Source organism: Bos taurus, chromosome 24 (assembly GCF_002263795.3).
Source record: "Bos taurus isolate L1 Dominette 01449 registration number 42190680 breed Hereford chromosome 24, ARS-UCD2.0, whole genome shotgun sequence".
NCBI classification, from domain to species: Eukaryota; Metazoa; Chordata; class Mammalia; order Artiodactyla; family Bovidae; genus Bos; species Bos taurus.
Genome location: NC_037351.1, coordinates 34,699,933 through 34,717,683, shown reverse-complemented (window position 1 = coordinate 34,717,683; position 17,751 = coordinate 34,699,933). Strand labels below are relative to the sequence as shown.

The window sequence follows — 17,751 nt, the reverse complement described above, 5'->3', positions numbered from 1 at the left end:
TGGGATTTTCTAGGCAAGAATACTGGAGTGGGGTGCCATTTCCTTCTCCAGGGCATCTTCCCCACCCAGAGATTGAACCCTCGCCTCTTGGGTCTTCTGCATTGACAGGCAGGTTCTTTACCACTAGGGCCACCTGGGAAGCCCTATATATAGACTCAGATACCTCTTTATTTCTATATCTATATACTGATCTTGCCAATTCCATATGAACACTGCAAGATGCTTTTTATATTTTTATTGGAGTATAATTGCTTTACAATGTTGTGTTAGTTTCAGCCGTACAAAGAAGTGAATCAGCTATATATATATATATATCCTCTCCCTCTTGGATCTCCCTCCCATATACAATGGAATATTACACAGTCATAAAGAGGCACAAAATTGGGTCATTTGTAGAGATGTGGATGGACCTGGGGTCTATCATACAGAGTGAAGCAAGGTTCCTTTTAGTCCTTCTTGTGTCTTTATTTGTGACTTCTTTCTCTGACAGGGGAACCTAGTTCTTGTTATCTACAATGTACATATTCACTTCTTTGATTTTTTTCTAGAAGGTATGCAATTGCCAATCCACACTGATTTGTTTTACTTAGACTTGCTCTTCTCATGCTCACCTTTTCAGGATGGTGATGTTCGGTTTCATTTGTTACCATTTGGATTCCCTGTTGCCTGCCTCTCCTCCTTTCTGACTCCACTCTCCCATCCCCCATTCCATTCTTGATTAACTTTTTTCTGTGGTTTTAAGAGCCAAAGTTACACAAGGTGGTACATTCAGAGAAGCGTCCCTTCCCTCCTCATACTTACCCATTCTCATTCTCACTTCTTTACACCGCTTTCCCATCCATCCACTCTCCTACTGGTAACCAATCTCTTTAGTTTCTGGTTTATCCTTCTTGAATTTGCTTTGCAGAAATGCTAACATACATAAGTCTGTCTTTCATCTACTTCTTCCTTACAATTATCTTGTTTGTTAAAAATTTTTATTAATTTGATATGCTTCCATTTTATATGCTTCTTATTTGTATTTCCCTTTTTATTAATGAGATTGAACATCTTTTCAGATGTTTATTGGCCATTTGGGTTTCTTCTAGGAAATGCCTGCTCAAGTTTTTTTGCCCTTCTTGGATTTATAGGAGCAATTTCTCTATTCTGAATACTAATCCTTTTTAGAAATACTAGTTAAAGATTTGGAAGGCTCATATTTTTGTTTATAACATCTTTGATGAATGAACTTAAATGAATCTTAAAGTTTATCTATCCTTTGGCCTTTTGTGTTTCAGAAATCCTTTATGAGGTCACACACTTATTCTCCTTCATTGTCTCATAAAAGTTTTAGAGTTTTGTCTTTCACATTTAATCCACCTAAATTTCTTTTTTTTTAAATATCAAGTAAGGTAAGAGCCAATATTCTGTTTTCTTCAGTGCTGGTTATTAAAGAGTCCATTCTTTACCACTGATGTACATTGCAAGCTTTATCATAAATCAGGTTTTTACATGCATGGGGGTCTGTTTTCAGGGTTTGCCCCATGCCAAAACATGGGGCAAATACATAATAATTTTGTATACAAAATAATACAGCTGATAATTCTTGGTCTCTGGGTAGATAGATCTCTCCCACCTTTTCTACTTCAGAGCTGCCTTGACTATTCTTGTTTTTTTGCTCTGCCATATACATTTTAAAAATAATTTTAACTATATTTTATGATATAGTTCTATTTAAGTTTTCTTTAATGTCATTAATCAGAGAAGGCAATGGCACCCCACTCCAGTACTTTTGCCTAGAAAATCCCATGGATGGAGGAGCCTGATAGGCTGCAGTCCATGGGGTTGCGAAGAGTCGGACATGACTGAGCAACTTCACTTTCACTTTTCACTTTCATGCATTGGAGAAGGAAATGGCAACCCACTCCAGGGTTCTTGCCTGGAGAATCCCAGGGATGGGGGAGCCTGGTGGGCTGCCGTCTATGGGGTCGCACAGAGTCGGACACGACTGAAGCGACTTAGCAGCAGCAGCAGCAGCAGCAATGTCATTAATAGTTTCATTTTCTCCACAAAGGTTTTACATATCTTTTATAAGATTTATTCCTAAACAGTATTTTTTTGACATCATTGAAAATGGTTTTTTAAAAATACATTTCCTGTTTGTTTTTGGTATATAGAAATCCAACTAATTTTTATAAATTGATTTTGAATCCATCAACTTAACTAAATTCTTATTAATTAATTTATCTGTGGATGATTTTGTGTTTGCTACCAAAATATATTATTAGTAAAGAATGATAGTTTTGTTTCTTTCTCTTTTGTTTTTGAGTAATTGATTGTTCCATTTATTTCTAAATATAGTAGATGCACAAGAAACTTTTATTGAGTTGAAATAAAATGCCTGTAATAGTGCCATTAACACCTCTTGAAAGAGGCCCTCTGAAGGAAGAGACCATACCCATTTTTGTTTTACATTGACTAAGGAGAAGCTGTGAAGGGAGAAAGGAATTAGACTGGAATATTAAATTATATTCTGTTTACATTTTAATTAATATACATGGTGTAAGACCACCAGGTTCTATGAAAGGATAGTGTATCATTAGACTGGTTGTAGATGGTTTTATTTCTCACTTTGCAGTTATAGGTGAAAAAGGTCAGGATATACAATTGCAAAATATGAGCTAGGTAGAAGAATATCCGTTTAAAAAAAAACAGGAAGAAATGCACAAAAATGTTTGCAGTTCTTATTTCAAGTTAAAGAATCATGGATGATTTTTTTCTTCTTTTTTAATATATCTCTATACTTTCCAGTTTTCCCAAGATGAGTATCTATCACTTTCATAACCAGGAAAGAAACAAAACTTAACACTAAAAGCAAGTCTAAAACAAAATTTAAAGGTAAGGATGATCTACTAAAAATGTCCAGTTAGAGCTAAAACAATCAAGAACATCTGATGTGCCTCCTTCCACCCAGACACACCACTGCAGAGCCAGCTGGCTGCACAGGCTAACACACTGTGTTATGTCTAAGAGAACGACCTCGGAGATGTGTGGAACTTTACTTTCCGTTAAGGGCGTGTATGGACCTGATGTGAAAAAGTCATACACAATTGGTCTTCATTTCATTTGTTTTGAAATGTGATCAGCTCAGTTATCCACAAAATATATTTTTCCTTTTCGTGAATTATTTATCACATTTTCATATTTAGAGATTTTTAACTTGCACTGCTTGTTTCCTAAGGATAAATTTAGGAAATACAGGCTAATTTTCGGCTGGCTCTACTCTCCCCATTTTTACAAAAAGGAAACAGAAGCCCCCAAAGATTAAGTAGGTCCTTTCTCTGTGCCTCTGCTCAGCTCCTCCCTTCAAAGGGCTTTGTCTCTCATCATATACTTGTCAAAAATATCCGTCTTCTCCATCATAAGATCCATGAGATTAAGATCTTTGTCCTGCCCTCCTGTGTATCCCCAAGCCTAGCACAGTACCTGACATACCTGATACATAATAGATGTTGAATAAACCTCTACTGAATGTTAAATACACTTTATAAGCAATTCACTTTCCAAGAAATCAGGCTACCTGCCAAATTAAATATCTGATTGATGGCTTTTGGAAATAGTCACAACAGCTTTTGACTACATTTGGGTGGAAATTGAAAACAATCTCTGAGTAAAGAAAAAAGTTAGAAAAAAGTTTCAAAATCTTTGACTAATGAAAAAAGTTTGAAAGCAAAATTACCTTTCTGTTCACCTTTTCCAGTATAGTGAATGTTTCATATTGTAAAACATTTTTCTTACTTTCCTTTATACCATTTAGAGCTGTTAATATTATGGCATCTAGATGCTAAGTGTATGTAGTTGTTAATTGAGCTGGTTTTATATGAAAAAAATTGATTAATGAAACTAAGTCAACATAATTTGTAAAAGTTCTTCATTTCACTTGTTTATCTTTCTCAATTTAAAACTTTTTTCCACACAGTTGGGACTGATGGATGTGGTTGATACTGGATGTTAAATGAATATGCTTGGAAGATCATATCTAACCCCCAAATGTGACATATCTAACCCCAAATCAGTCTTCTGGTTCCTCCTCAGAGGGTCATAGGCTTGAGTCACAAGGTCCTCCTCTCAGAGGGCTGAGTGTCTGGGGGTGGGCGACGGAGTGCTGTGCACTCTTGTTTGGGGGCAGTATTTTTCCCAGCTGTATTGAGCCATAAAGAACAAATTTGTAAGTTTAAGGTATACAATGTGATGTTTTAATGCATGTATATATTGTGAAACGTTCACCATGGTAAGGTTAGTAAATACATCCTTCACCTCACATAATTACCACTTTGTCTATTCATTTTAAAGGAGGATTTGGTGTTTTAATTATAACAGCTTCTTGCGCCTAGACCTATTTTAGATGTTTGTATGTAGAAGTAATTTTACTATAGACAGAGATAATGACACAGTTTTAAAGCTGTACAGTTTCTAACATTTTGAAAAGGTAGTTTTCTTGAGTAATTCAGTTCATTCTTTTGATTTGGCACATAATCCCACTTTCATTGAGGTCTTCCCATACTTTGTATCGGAGAAGACAATGGCACCCCACTCCAGTACTCTTGCCTGGAAAATCCATGGACGGAGGAGCCTGGGAGGCTGCAGTCCATGGGGTTGCTAAGAGTTGAACACGACTGAGCGACTTCACTTGCACTTTTCACTTTCATGCATTGGAGAAGGAAATGGCAACCCACTCCAGGGTTCTTGCCTGGAGAATCCCAGGGACGGGGGAGCCTGGTGGGCTGCCGTCTCTGGGGTCGCACAGAGTCGGACACGACTGAAGCAACTTAGCAGCAGCAGCAGCACACTTTGTATACTGTGCAACACTGGCACTGTATAAAATGAGTAAAATACCACCTTAAAAAAGCTCATGATCTGCCTGTGGTATCTTTGGACATTACATTTTATTTTCCTTTTTTCTTATATGTGTTATGTTGCTAAATTTGGGGTAAGGGAAACTTGCACTGTTATATTAATTTGGCCAAGAGCTGTAGCCCAAAGCTTCATTTTTTTCCCCGCAGTGGCCTATAGTAGCTTTTAGCTGAGCACTTCACATAGAAATAGAGTTTGACTGGACAGAGGTCTCATTATTCAAGCTTCTACTTAATGTATCGGATTGGTCCCTGGTGTCATTTGTACGTGGCATGGGAGGTCAGTTGTGGTATTCTAAAGAAAAGGAAAGCTGATACTTCCTCCTCAAATGGTGGTGGGCAATATGGAAAAGGAAAGCTATCCACTCTGTAAATCTCTCTATATATGGTTAGTACTCAGTAAATCAGTTGACACTAAAGTTTATCTCATAGATATGTACATAAAAAAGATAATCTCTGTTTTCTTCTTGGCAGGTGTCCTTGTAGACTTGGGTCTGGAGGAAAATGGGACAGCCTATCAGAGAGCAGAGAAATATGTTGTTCGTCTAGACAATGAGATACAAACCAAGTTTGAAGTTTTTATGAGAAGGGTGAAGCAGAACCCGTACACGCTGTTCGTGCTAGTCCATGACAACTCCCATGTGGAACTAACGAGGTGATTGCTTCAGAGTGAGCAAATACAATCTTTCTTCTCCAACAGTAAGGGTTATGTAATAAATGATTTAAAAGGTGGTCATTTGAAATCCCAGAGACCCCACCGTTTGGCATCTTCTCATGGGTAACTCATTCCCGCCCTTGCCTTGCTCTCCCAATGTTTCTGACTACTTCATTGTTGATGTTAACTATACTGTGGGTGAATTTTCAAAAATTCAAAATTTCAAGTTCCTGTTAAAATTCCCTCTTAAGAGCACCTTGGGACTTGGCTGCTCCAAGGAAAGGGTGACAGCAAGGAGGAGCTGGTGAGCGGCCTCCAGAAGGTCCACGTGCTTTCCTGTCGCCGCCGTTCTTCCTCCCTGGTTCTTCTCCTTCCCTCCCTTTCCGGGCCCTCCTTCCCTTCCTCTCCTGCTATTTCTCCTCCTCCTTACCTTTCTCTCTTCCCTCTTCCCTCTTCCCTTTAACAGCAGTAGGGATGCCACTTCAGTGACCTGAGAGCATTTTCAGAATCTTCCACAATTTACCAGTTTAAACCAGAGAACATTCTCTTTATGGGCTTTTTAATGAAAGAGTAGTATGGTGGTGTGATGGAGTCAGATCAAATCACAGGACTTATCTGGTAGGGGGTATCTTTGTTGCTATGGATTGAAAAAAGCAAACAGTTTTTTTTTTTTTAAGGGAAAATTGTTGTCACATATTACATATCATGGTTTGTCCGAACCAGGTAGGGAGAGGGAAATTTTAGCATCCTCAAGCACTCACAGACTTTCTTTTCTCGGGACACACTGAGGTTAGGCATCTGGATTTTGTTTTTTGATCTATGATAGAGATGTTAGAATTACAAAAGCACTTGTTCAGAAGCTAGAATGTGCTTGGTACTCCACAATCTGGTCTAGAGCCCTAGGCAGGTGTAAGTAAGATCTTGCATAACTTGTTAGATTTGCAAAGGACAGAGGGGTGAGAAGAGGGTAGGAAAGGTAAAGAAAAGAAATTTTGCCCACATCCTGTTCAGTTACTGCTTGTGTTCTACGAGCAGAAATAGCTCACTGACCTTATATACCTCATCTTTGAAACCTCTGAGGGTTTCACACTGAATCTCTCTGTTTAATTCTCATGGGCATTGAGATTACTTCTTTGACTATAAATATATACATATGGTTTTGAGGCTGCACGGAAACCTGGTATATCCACACTGAATAAAAGTGTGGGTGGTAGGGAGGGGGCAGGAGGAGCCCTCTGCATGGTCTAGCAGCCTCAAGGGAAGAAGGAAAGTGTATTAACACAGCAAGGATTCCTTGTCATTTGGGGAATCTCTCTAGGGGCACAGATCATTGCTCAGTTATAAGCATCATTTTTTGATGGAGAGCTCTCTTACACTGGTGGGGCTTTCAAACTAAAATGATCCACCTCAAGCTACAGATTTGGATATCTTTGGCTTGGATAATGGAGTTTAGACTTCAAGGCGTATTAGGGACAAACTGAAAAAGGAAAAAAAAAAAATTCCCTGAAAGCTGTCTGAAAGGGGTAAGAAAGAGGGTTATTTCTGCTCTTCCACATCAAATGCTGGTTGTTTCCACTGCTGCTCTCAGTTAATAAGAACTGAAAAAAATAAGAGCTAAGACATGACCTCTGTTTTGCTCTCTGATTGTGCATCTAGTCACTTAAATGAGGAGGTGTTAATGTGACTTTCAATGTCTCTACAGTGTCATGTCGGGCTCTTTGTCACATGGCGAGCCCGGCCATGGATTGGCTGACAGGGTCATTAACGGCAGAGAGGTTCTGGAAGCTTTCAACCTCCTGGTGCTCCAGGTCACCTCCTGTCCATACACTCTGCAGACCCAACAGTCCCGAATCAGCACCAGCAACGAGGTGCACTGGATGCAGCTGGACAGCACAGTGAGTCTCTTTCCCCGCCTTCTGCCAGGCGTGTTCCCAGTCCCCTCGGGAGCAGAACAGCATCAGAAAACATGGCCAAAAGCCTTACGGGTGCTTTAGCTTCTAAAAGTTCCATATACTTACAATTAGTATTCACTAAAGGCTAAAGAATGGGCTTCCCAGGTGACTCAGTGGTAAAGAATCGCCTGCCAATGCAGGAGACTTCGGTTTTAATCCCTGGGTTGGAAAAATCCCCTGGAGAAGGAAATGGCAGCCCACTCCAGTATTGTTGCCTGGAGAATCCCGTGGACAGAGGAGCCTGGTGGGCTACAGTCCATGAGGTTGTAAAGAGTCAGACACGACTGAGTGACTAAACAATAAGAACAACAAAAGCTAGTGAATAGTGTTCTCTATAAATTTGATTTGGTGGGCTCTACTTTAGGTTATCATGCAGATACAAAATTATCCACCTGTGTAGTTTGTCCCCCTAAAATGTAACATGATCTGACATAATTATCAATATCCTGGATTAGTTCTGTGCTTTTGAATGATTCATTCTGAGACTTCCCTGGTGGTTCAGTTGTTAAGGCTGTCTTCCAGTGCAGGGCGTGTGGGTTCCATCCCTGGTCAGATAGCTAATGCCTTGTGGCCAAAAAACCAAAACATAAAACAGAAGCAATACTGTAACAAATTCAATAAAGACTTTAAAAAACTCCACATCAAAAAAAAAAAGAGACACACAGAGAACACAGAGAAAACAGATTGGTGGTTGCCAGTTGGTGGGGGCTGGAGGGCAGACAAAATGGGTGAAGGCGGCCAAAAGGCACCAAAATCCAGTTATAAAATGAATGGGTTCTGGGGAATAATGTACAGGAAGGTGACAGTGGTTCATAGCACTCTACGGTCCATTTGAAAATTGCTGGGAGAATAGATCTTAAAAGTTCTCACCACAAGAAAAAAAGAATTACAACCGTGTGTGGTGACGGGTGGATGTTAACTAAACTTGGTGTGGTGATAATTTCACCACATATGCAAATAGCAGATTATTATGTTGTACACGTGAAACTAATGTAATGTTCATGTCAATTATATTTCAGCAGTTTTAAAAAAGAAAAAAGTCAAGTTATACACCCTGGGTGTCAGTCACTCAGTCGTGTCTGATTCTTTTGCAACCCCAGAGACTGTATGTAGCCCACTAGGCTCCTCTGTCCATGGGATTCTCCAGACAAGAATACTGGAGTGGGTTGTCATTTCCTTCTCCAACATATACATCTTAACTAAATACAATTTTTATTTGTAAAAACAAAATGACAAACATAAAAAAAAAAAGAAAAGAAAAACAAAGTAGAATAAGACAACTGCAAAAAAACCAAAGTGCTCTGTGGGTTGAAGGAGGAAAAGTGGCGCCCGTCTTAGAGCATCAGGAATGCTGACATGGAGGACAGCACACAGGGTGGGCTCTGGAGGAGAGGGAGGACAGAGCAGACACTTCGGACAGCAGTCAGCAGCGCAGGGCCGTAGAGGAGGAAGTGCCAGGTGTTTTTCAGAGGATACTTAGCGGGATTAAATGAAACCTGAAAATACACATATGGAATCTTTGAGACCAGGCTGGGAAAGCTTACACTTGTTACACGTCGGTGAACAATTCTTTAGCAAGGGCACAGTATTATTAGAAACAGCAGAACCTACTCTTTTTTCTCTTTTGGCTGTGCACGCAGTTTGCAGGATCTTAGTTCCCAGATCAAGGATTGAACCCAGGCCATTGCAGTGAAGGTGCTGATTCCTAACCACTGGACCACCAGGGAACCCCCAGAATATGCATAATTCTTATATTTTTAGGTTCACAATTATTCACAATCACTCACAATTCACAATTATTCAATGTTAATGTTCAGCTCCGTGAATTTTCACGAACTGAACATACCCGTGGAACCAGCACCCAGATGAAAAACTAGAACATGAGCTTCCCTCCAGAGGCCAGGCACTCTGTCGCCAGAGGGAGGCACTCTTCTGGCTTGGTTTGCCTCATTTTGAATGGAATTGTGCGATAGGCACGGGCTTTCCAGGTAACGCTGGTGGTAAAGAACCTGCCTGCCAATGCAGGAGACGGAAGAGATTCGGGATTGCTCCCCAGGTTGGGAAGATCCCCTGGAAGAGGAAATGGCAGTCCACTCCAGTATTCTTACCTGGAGCATCCCATGGACAGAGAAGCCTGGTAGGCTGCAGTCCATGGGGTTACGAAGAGTTGGACACGACTAAAGTGAGGCAGACGTGCAGTAGGCACTCTGTTATATATAACTTCTTTTGCTCAACATTGTGAGATTCTTTTATATTTTACATGAGTCGTGAAACACTCGTTCTTTCGGTTGTATATAGGTTACGCTGGGTGACTCACCACAGTTGATTTATTCATCCTATTCACTGATTTCAGTTGCTGCTTTGAGCATTCTAGCTCATGCCTTTTAGTAGACATCTGTGTACACTTTTGTTGGGTATGTATCTGGGAGTGAAATTGCTGAGTGCAGAGTTCAGCTTTAGTGGATACTAAGAGGCTACATTTTAAGGCAATTTATTAACTATAAGAGGTCAAGTCAAAGAGATTAGAAAGGTGGGGGTGAGTCATCTGGCTTCTCTGATAATTCAGGCTCGAATGAACGAGTACCTCAATCAGAATAGAGGTGCTGGCAATAAAGAGGATGGAAGAAATGGTAACTTTTCTAGGATTTGTTTTTTGAGGAAGAGGGGAAAAGCAGAGATATTTTTAAGGTGATGCCTTTAGTGGGAAAAGAGAAGACAGAAGAGCAGCAGACCTGCGTGTGGAGGGCAGACAAGACAGATGTGAACTGAGTGGAGGCCAGGCAAGTGTGCCGTGGCAAACACAGAGCTGGGGGAGGAACGGGGACTTTATGCTGAGGCTTTGGAATATTTTTTCAGGAATGCTGATCACTGACCGAAGCAGCTGGTGTAGATAAAATCATGGAAGAAAATAATGAAGAGAATGGCGGAGAGGGCAGCGAGGCCAAGGACTGAGGGTTTGGCCTCAAGAGTCCTTGGTGACCTTCCAGGGAACAGCGTCCACAGAGCAGAGGGTTGGGCTGGAGCAAAAGCAGAGACGGCAGCGCAAAGACAGGGAGTGCTAAGCTCAGGGTCACTGAGAGGCCAGGGCTCTGGGAGCGGAGATTTTTTTTTTTAAGCAGAGGAACATTTTCCCCAAAGATACAAGAATTCAGTAAATCATGTCACTTTTTTTTTTTAAATCATGTCAGTTATAATTTGTGATGCTGGGGGAGCCCAGTAGCTCTAGTTCTTCAAACCCTGCTAGCTCCAGGTGGTTCTAAGTCATCTATGTAACAAGCTGTCCCTATCATTTTGCTAAGAAAAAATAAAGAGAAGAAAAAAAAAATGAAAACATTTTATTCAGATCTTCTCACTTTTTAATTGGATTGGGGGGATTGCTGTTGAGTTATACGAGCTCTTTATAGATACTGGCTATTAACCCCTCATCAGGTAAATGGTTTGCAAGTATTTTTTGCCGTTCAGTAGGTTGCCTCTTCATTTTGTTTCCTTTGCTGTGCAGAAGCTTTTTAGTTTGATATAGTCCCACTTGCTTATTCACAATTTTTTCTAATTTTCAGGCAATAACCTGTTACAGGTCCCCCCCCCGCCCCGCCGCCCGCCCCTGAAAATCAGACACCTTGTGCCCTGCCCTCACTGGGCTTTGCTCTGTGTTTTGAACCAGGAGGACGTGAGCTGTGAGGAGAAGCTGTACTTCGGCCTGAACGAGTACAGTAAATCTCTGCAGTGGGGAATCACAAGCCCCCTTCTGAGATGTGACGAGACATTTGAAAAAATGGTGAACACGCTCTTGGAGAGGTAAATAAGGACCTTCAGCCTTGTCTTTAGCTGTTCTTGTTTGTCTGAACATGCCAAACGTCTTTCTGTCAGAGTCACAGGGAATGTTGGTGGAGCCCAGGCTATGCAAATGACACTCAAGAGCAGAATAAAAACAGCCTGTCCTGACATGACCTTCCACTCAGCTGGGTTTTCTATCATCATCCAGGACCAGCAAAGGAATCCAGTGACCCCGAGTGGGAAGGATAACCACCTTCCGTGCTCTGAATCATCTCCCAGGCAGGTTCACAGCTGCACCCAGAGATGATGCGGGCAGAGAGGGACTGGCTTATTAGAAGCCATTCCTCTGGGGTCTGGCCTCCCCCTCCCCACCATGCACCCCACACTTTTCTCCTCTTGTCTACCACAGGCAATCACCCTCAGTAAAGAAATGAAACTTTACTATGAGAGACTTGAAGTGTAAACTGGAGAACACTAAAGAATAATCAGATTGTTTGAGCTCAGTTCCAAGTGGCCCTCCTCCAGTCCCCGACTTTGGGGTAAAGTCTTACGACTCTGTCTCCTTTTTCTTCCTCAATTTCAGGTCAAACGCTGGAAGAGCAAAGGGATTTTCTGTTTTGTTTGTTCATTTGTTTTCCCCCTCTCTGATCTTGAACTACAGACTCAAAAAAAGAGGCATAAGAATTTAACCTAATAGGGAATTCCACAGCAGTCCAGTGGTTAGGACCGTGATTCGATCTGTGGTCGGGGAACTGAGATCCCTCAAGCTGGGCATGGCCAAAAAAAAATAAAAGAATTTAACCTAGTAGAGGTTCCTCCCTGTCCTCCACTACAATATTCTGTCTGATCACCCAGTGATGGGGCAGTAAGGCACTCTTCGATGAGATACATTCTTATTTTTAGTAGCTCTAGTTCTTAACACTGTCTCTCATCAATCACAACCCATCTATTTAAAAGCTGCCCTATAAGATTGCTAAGAAAAAGAAATAAAGATGATCAGGGAGAAACGTCCTACCCAGCAAGTTATTGGGCGGTGTCAGGAAAAGGAACAGGCGTGCAGTGGGATTTTGTACTTTCGCAGCTGTTGGGTCTGAGAAGACATAACAGACACTGTGATGTTAATCCCCTCGTGGCCCCTGTGATCTGAGATTTCTAAAACCACCTCATGAGTCTCCCTTCTAAGTGTTCCCCAACCTCCTGTTCTATCCACCAGCTTGGAACCTATCTTTTCTTTAAGTAACATCTTGGAGTTTTATAACTCATATTTTATTTTTTTTTTTTATTTTTTTTTGTTATAACTCATATTTTAATGGACAGTCCCATCAGCTCCTATACAACTTTTGTAATCCTTAAAAAACTATGATTATAATTGAATACAAAAAAAAAATTGGGAAAACTATTCACTTCTAAATTCATAGCTCTTTCAGTGTAAAATTTAAATGCCTGCATGTCAGATAGTACAGAATCTGCCTGCAATGCGGGAGACCTGAGTTCATTCCCTGGGTTGGGAAAATCCCCTGGAAAGGGGATTGGCAACCCACTCCAGTATTCCTACTTGAAGAATTCCATGGACAGAGGAGTCTGGTGGGCCACAGTCCATGGGGTCACAAAGAGTCAGACACAGCTGAGCAACTAACACTTTCACTTTTCATATCAAAGTTACCCTTCGATATAACTTTGGTTTTCTTACATGCCGCAGCAAAAAAAAAAAACAAAACAGTAAGCCTTAAACTTGGATCATCTGTGCTCACTTCCTCTAGCCCAGGTCCCCCAGGCTCATAATGGCTATGATTTACTGAACACTTGAATGGAGTGGTTCAGGAGGACCGATGGAACTAAAGGAGTTCTTTACTTTTCCCCAGTCTACTAAATCTGTACCACTTGAGAAGACATTGTCAAAGAACTGAATAAAATCCACACTCTTGTCTCACTGACTGGATGATCTTAGGCAAGTAGCTGAATTTCTCCCAGTCTTTAAATCAGCATCCTTCCATGAGAAAGTGAATCAGAACCCAGGGAATCAATCCATGGTCTTTTCCAGCTCTAAGTACTTCAAAACCACAGTTAGCCATTTGCTGACCTGAACTGGTATTTGACCCTGGGCTTTCCTGTGCAAGGCTGGTGATGACTGTTTCACTTTAAATAGAATTATAAAGTGGAGCAAAGGTGAAATTGCCCTCTGGTCTACCCAGCTGCTAGGAGGCTGCCTGTGCCACCAGCCGGCATCCAGGAAGAAAGTTCATAGACCCGCCATCCTTCTGCGGGCTCCACGGGAGGCCCAGCCAAGCTCCGGTCCAGGCCTTGCTTTCCCCAGGCCTGCTTTCTTGACCAGCACCTCTTCAGGCCTGCAAGTGGGTCCTCTTTACCCGTGTGTATTCCGTCTGTCTTCTGGCCGGGTCTTATGAGGAATAGCACATAAATGAGAGGTTTATTTTCTGCTTGCTCTGTAATTGTAAAAAAAAAAAAAAAAAACAACAGCCGAGTTGGTCCAGTGGAAGGTGGTGAGCAGGGAATGCTGGGGTGAGTCAAGGACACCCCTGCTGTTTATTTCCCGGGGCTCCTTTCGCCCAGGTGGATGGGAGACCACACCACTAGGGGATGCTATTTCTCCAGCTGGCTCCAAGCTTCCTCCATTTTTATGAGAAGATACTGTTATTGCCCTGACTCAATGGACATGAGTTTGAGCAAATTCTAGGAGATGGTGAAGGACAGGAAAGCCTGATGTGCTACAGTCCCTGGGGTTGGAAAGACTTGGACACGACTTAGCGACTGAACAACAACAATTGTTATTGCTACAAGGGAGCTGACCTCAAATTAGCCATAATAATTACTCTTTTTACTCCTTATACTTAACAGACATTACATTAATGTATCAGTTTCCTCAACTATAATTTTAAGTATCAGAGAAATAAGCTACCAAGCATTCTAACCCCAGGACAGCAGCAAGAGCTTAGAGTCTAGGGATGATCCTTTACGACTCTGTGGATAGTCTGAGCGGACCAGTGCTTCTCAAGATACAGTGTGGTACAAATCACCCGGGGACCTTGTCCAGGCTGTTTCTGATTCAGTGCACATGGGGTAGGAGGGTTTGGCACATCTGACAAGCTCCCCGGTGGTGATGCTGCTGATTTAGAGACCACTCTGGGAGAAGCTAGGATCCCTAGACTGTCCCTAAGCCTCTTGAACTCAAGGTACCTATCCCAGAAGGTGTTGTGAGCTCAGCTTTTCCTTCTAGTGATGTGGGCTCCAAGGTCATTCTTTTTTAAAAGCTTTAATTTTGTGTTGGGGTATAGCCGATTAACAATGTTCTGATAGTTTCGGGTGAACAGGAAGGGACTGAGCCATACATATGCATGTATCCATTCTCCCCCAAACTCCCCTCCCATCCAGGCTGCCACAGAACATCGAGCTGAGGTCCCTGCGCTCTACAGAAGGTCTCCAAGTTCATTCTTTTTTAACAAATTTATTTATTTTTAATTGAAGGATAGTTGCTTTACAATATTGCTTTGGTTTCTGCCATACATCACCATGAATCAGACATATGTCTCCTCCCTCTTGAATCTCCCTCCTACCTGCCATCCCATCCTACCCCTCTGGGTTGTTACCAAACCTCAGTTTGAGTTCCCTGAGTCATAGAGCAAATTTCCTCCGGCTGTTTTACAAACGGTAGTGTATATGCTTCCATGCTACTCTCTCCATTCGTCCCACCTTCTTTCCTCCCCCGACCCGTGTCCATAGTCTGTTCTCTATGTCTGCATCTCCACTGCTGCCCTGCGAATAGCTTCATCGGTACCATCTTTCTAGGTTCCATATATATGTGTTAATCTCCGATATTTGTTTTTCTCTTTCTGACTTCACTCTGTATAATAGGCTCTAGGTTCATCCACCTTATAAGAACTGACTCAAATCCAGGTCATTCTTGAGCTCAAGCCCACCACCCACCACTATCTGCTTCCCACCCTGCTGGGTCTCCATTCCTACCACACAGCCCTTGCGCTCCCAGGCCCCACGGCCCCCACGCTAGCGCCCCTGTGTTCTGTTGAAGGTACCCGAGGCTGCATAGCATGGTGGTTCGCTGCTACCTCCTCATCCAGCAGTACTCGGAGGCTCTGATGGCTCTGACCACCGTGGCGTCCCTGCGTGACCACAGCACACCAGAGACCCTCAACATCATGGATGACCTCCTCAGCTGCCCGGGGAAGAACCGCAGCGGGCGTGGACACATGCTCATCCTCCGGGTGCCCTCTGTGCAGCTGGCGATGCTGGCCAAGGAGCGGCTGCAGGAGGTGCGCGACAAGCTGGGGCTCCAGTACCGCTTCGAGGTGGTCCTGGGGAACCCCGCCTCTGAACTCAGCGTGGCAGCCCACTTTGTGGCACGACTAAAGGTTAGCAATGGACAGACCTTCGCTCCGTTTTCTAGGACCCCCCACCCCTACCCCGTGCAGGCGGCTCAGAGGCCTGCCGTTTGCTAGAGTTTTGCACAAGTGTCACGCGACTTTGTGACAACGTTAAGGCTAAGCTAAGGGACGTGTCCACCTTCCTAGTTTATTAACATTCGGTCTGGGTCCCCCATGCTAGTGCATGCATGCAGTTGGTCTTCCATGCTCTCCGACTGCAGGTGCAAAAAAAAATGCGATGACCCAATTTCACCCCCTGTTTATTGACCTTGTTCAAGATTCATCTAGCCCACGGCCATCTGTTTTCTCAGAAAAAAAAAAAAGGTAAGTTGTTCTCTCGGACCTCCGTGGGGGCACGCCTTTCAATATCATCCATTCACTGAATCTTTTCTGTCCACCCAGAGTCGGTAAAGTATCCTGTTTTCTCTTCAGGGCTCACAGAGGACAACTGCCCACCCTCTTGCATGTGGATTCCCCAACAGTTTGCTGTCTCTTTGTACTTGCTTTGGCCCCAAGCGCGGGCTGGACTGAGACTCTTCCAAGCCTGTGCATGGCTAAGTTCCCCACCCCTCTGCACGGGGAAGGCATTGCTTTTTCTGAACCCCTCCTGTCAGGTGTGGTGGGCGGGGGAGACTTCTTTGATCAACTAACCTAAGTCCCTACCTCATGCCCCGCTCAGATTTTTCTGGGGACTCTTCTAATCCAATGTGTCCCAGCTCTTTGACAGCACTTAATGAAATTCTGCACACCAATAGGTGCGGTACTGAGCAAGGTGCTCTATGTCTGGGTTAGATCAACATGGTTTCTGAACCTTGCAGAAAGTAAATACTGAGCTAACCTGGATAAAGAAAAGCCTACTTTGACACAAATTGTATAAAAAGAAAGCATGCAGTCTTAGAGGATTTACATTTCCATCTGGGCTGCAGTTTACCAACTGCAAAATGAGCGTTAGACTGCATGGTCTCTAAGGGCTGTAATTTGAACATTATTATTTCATATTCATAGAGCATTTTGCAAATGTAAACCTTTGTATTGCGTTCTACTGCCTAACTCAAATAATCCAAAATGCAGACAAAATGTCTTGTATTAGCTTGATACACAGTTGGAACAAATAAATCTTTCTAAACATAGAAGCTCCTATATTTAGTGAAAGTTGTAACATTTACATTTCACATATGGATATATAGATATAACGTTCACAGTTTTGAATTAAAGTCATAGACCACAATATAGCAGTATTCCTGGGATAAGTAAGAAATGAGAATCCTGAAACTCTTCTTACAATACAACTTATTAGTTATGAGACAATTTGAATGATGCTAATGATGAGGAATCTGGACAGGCAGGTAATCAGCACCGCTCTGTGAGGTCTCACACACCTACTGCAGGGAGATGTTCTAAAAGGCTATGAGTCTGCAAGGTCTTCTCTGGGTCTCCATTGGCACTGACCAGGTATAGCTGCTTAGAGCGTCTTAGGTCATTTGTTCAGACGCTTACTGCTACTGCTGCTCCTGCTGCTGCTAAGTTGCTTCAGTCATGTCTGACTCTGTGCGACCCCATAGACGGCAGCCCATCAGGCTCCCCCGTCCCTAGGATTCTTCAGACAAGAACACTGGAGTGGGTTGCCATTTCCTTCTCCACAGACACTTACTAATTCAGTGTAATCAGCAGTCTTCGATAATTTGCCCCCGTGGGCCGTAGTTTGAAAAACAGTCAATAATTGAGGTTCCTACCTGGCTGCAAGCACATCAGAACCACCTGCAGGGCTTCCCGGGGCTGCTGGGGCTGTGCTGTGAAGAGATCTCAAGTGATTACTTCTCAAGCAGTTACACCTCAAGTCGCATGAGCAGTGGCCAAGCACCAGCTACACAGAAGAGACTTCCAGGGACTTCCTTGGTGTCCAGTGGTTAAGACTCTGCCCTGTAATGCAGGAGTGCAGCTTTGATCCTCTTGGAACTAAGATCCCACGTGTGTGGGGGATGCCTTAAAAAAAAGAGAGTTTACATATGTTCAAAATCCCTCAATCACATCAATCCATCTTTTTTATATTCCACCTTTTTTATTTTAAAAAATATTTATTT

At 42.6% G+C, this 17,751-nt stretch overlaps 1 protein-coding gene across 15 annotated transcripts in view; it reads left to right on the top strand.

Moving 5' to 3' along the window:
- The window catches only part of GREB1L (GREB1 like retinoic acid receptor coactivator), a 244,054-nt gene that overhangs the window by 201,226 nt on the left and 25,077 nt on the right, over positions 1-17,751 (top strand). For all 15 annotated transcript variants that reach the window (XM_024984515.2, XM_024984514.2, XM_024984517.2 and 12 more), the window contains 4 exons: positions 5,367-5,547; positions 7,250-7,442; positions 11,161-11,294; positions 15,319-15,658. In XM_024984515.2, the coding sequence (XP_024840283.1) occupies positions 5,367-5,547; positions 7,250-7,442; positions 11,161-11,294; positions 15,319-15,658 (848 nt within the window). The remainder of the gene's footprint in view (positions 1-5,366; positions 5,548-7,249; positions 7,443-11,160; positions 11,295-15,318; positions 15,659-17,751) is intronic.